Below are 2292 nucleotides of genomic sequence, written 5' to 3'. Positions count from 1 at the left end.
GTTTTGACCTTCCCTCGGCCCGGCTCTTCCTGGCAGCCGCCAGGTCTGGTGTGTGGCTCAGCGCTGCTGCCCGCCGACCCCCACGTGTTCCCCAGAGCCGGGGGTGCCCCTCGGGCAGCTCTGTGGCCCCACCTCGCCGAGGACAGAGAAAGAGGCTTTCAGGCCGGGTCACACGGTTTTATCTGCTTGTGGGGCGTGTGCGGGCCACGGGGTGTGGGGTGGCGTGTCCCGGCTAGAGCGCCGGCGTGGCGGGGGCGGCCCCCTGCTGGATCGTCAGCTTGAACTCCACCTTCCCCTCGTAGGGGTCGTGGGGGTTGTCGAACGTCACATGCTCCGCCAGCACCTTGCACACGATGACGACCTCCTTGTTCCGGGGCACGTTGAGGAGCTTGGCGGCCACCAGGGGATTGCTGTAGTTGGGCTGGGGAGGGGCCGTGAGCCTGGGGCGGGGCCGGGGCGGGGCGGGGCGGAGAGGGGGCGGGGCAGGGGCAGGCGGGGCGGGGGCGGGCGGGGCGGGGCCGTGAGCCTGGGGCAGGGCCGGGGCGGGGAGTGGGCGGGGCGGGGGAGGGGCCGTGAGCCTGGGGCGGGGGAGTGGGCGGGGCGGGGCCGGGGCCGTGAGCCTGGGGCAGGGGTGGGGCGGGGAGTGGGCGGGGCGGGGCGGGGCAGGGAGTGGACGGGGCGGGGCGGGGCGGGGCGGGGCGGGGCTCCTACCTGGGCCTTGCTCCCGTAGTAGGGGAAGTAGTGGAGACTGAAGGTGCCGCCGGCCGGGAAGTAGGTGACCTGCAGCGGCTGCAGCGCCTCGTGGGGCTGCCCCTGGGGGAGGCGGGCGGCACGGGGGGCGCTGTGGGCGTGTGGCTGGGCACTGGGCACTGAGCACTCCCTCTCGGGGCCCGCGGGCAGGCGGCAAGTGGGCGAGTCCAGGGCGCAGGGAGCCCCGTGGGGGTGGGAATCCGTCGGTCCGAAGAGGCGAACGGGCCGTGGCTGCGGCAAGGCTGAGGGTGGCCTGTGCCCCGCGTGGCTCCGTGGCCGCCGCGCGCCGTGGTGCTCCCTCCTGTCACCTCCCGCCCCGGGGCAAAGGGCCGGGGGCTGGAGCAGCGCCGTGCGGACGTTGGGGGTCCCACGGAGCCCCGGGACTCACCACAAAGTCACATTTCACTCTGGGCACCGTTTTATTGCCAGGGAGGAAGTTCACAATCTGCTGAGGGACAGACGGTGTCTGGGTGTCGTGGGGGAGGGTCCCAGGGGCAGACGCCCGCCCCCCACGTGTCTGCCCTCCCGGCCCCCGCCTGTCCCCGTGTCCCCGTGTCCCCGTGTGCCCGTGTGCCCCTGGGCTGCCAGGCCCGGGACCTGCCGGGTGCCCGGAGCCTCCAAGGAGACGGGCCCTGCACTGCACTGGGCCCTGCCATGGGGGCCGTTCCTGGATGGGGCCCTGGGCAGGGTCTGCTCCCGAGCGGGAGGGTCGGTGCTGGCTCGGCCTGTGGTGCTCACCCGGTTCATCTTGATGAGGAAGCAGGGCTGCCCCTCTGCGAAGCCGAAGCTGGGGTCGGCGAGGCCCGAGCAGGCCCCCAGCATGTCGCTGGTGAAGCGGCACGAGTACTTGGTGTGTCCCGGCGCCTGGAAGCTGTGCTGGATGTAGTAGCTGTCCCCCGTGCAGTCCCGGTTGGCCTGCTGCGCCTCGGGTGAGTAGCCTGCGGGGCACAGACTCAGGGCTGGGGACGGCGAGGGGCCCCCCCCACCCCCGCAGCCGTCACCTACGCTTCAGGAAGTCCTGCAGCATGTGGACCAGGACGGCCCAGGACTCGGGCTCTGAGACGTTGTAGGAGATGTCCAGGCCGCGCTCCCCGTACACGTCTGGCCTCAAGGTCACCCCTGGAGAGACCGTCCACATGTCGCTGGCCCGTCCCCGCCGCAGGGGCTGAGCCTGGACAGGGCCAGCGGCTGGAGGGTGCCCGCCCGCCCACGTACCCGGAGACTTCAGCTGGTCCTGGTAGTCGGGCGTGTAGGGGTCGAGCGTCCACATCAGCGTGTACATGCTCAGGAGGAACAGCCCGGTCATCACCACGTAGAAGCCCACGTAGTACAGGCTGATCCACACTGTGGCAGAGGGTCAGTGCCCGCTGGCGGTGCCACCCCGCCCCCCCGGCCGCGGCAGCCTCCCGGGTGCAGGGTCCCGTGCCTACCCCAGCGGGCCGGGGTGCGGCCCAGCATCTGCCCGGTGTCGGGGTTCCAGCAGTAGCGCCGAAACTCGGCCATGCGCTGGCCGCACGTCTTCTTCTCCTGCAGAGCCGCCAT

The 2292-nt window shown here is 72.5% G+C and overlaps 1 protein-coding gene across 1 annotated transcript; it reads right to left on the bottom strand.

Moving 5' to 3' along the window:
• Positions 1 to 232: 232 nt before the first annotated feature.
• On the bottom strand, positions 233 to 2292 carry ATP4B (ATPase H+/K+ transporting subunit beta). The gene is made up of 7 exons (XM_004621379.1): positions 2181 to 2292; positions 1966 to 2094; positions 1756 to 1869; positions 1489 to 1688; positions 1139 to 1195; positions 712 to 813; positions 233 to 421 (listed from the first exon to the last, which is right to left on the bottom strand). Exons 1-7 carry the CDS (start codon positions 2290 to 2292, stop codon positions 233 to 235), a joined length of 903 nt encoding a protein of 300 aa, XP_004621436.1.

The sequence above is a fragment of the Sorex araneus genome, chromosome 1 (genome assembly GCF_027595985.1).
Source record: "Sorex araneus isolate mSorAra2 chromosome 1, mSorAra2.pri, whole genome shotgun sequence".
Taxonomy (NCBI): domain Eukaryota; kingdom Metazoa; phylum Chordata; class Mammalia; order Eulipotyphla; family Soricidae; genus Sorex; species Sorex araneus.
This window is presented reverse-complemented; position numbering and strand designations above follow the sequence as displayed.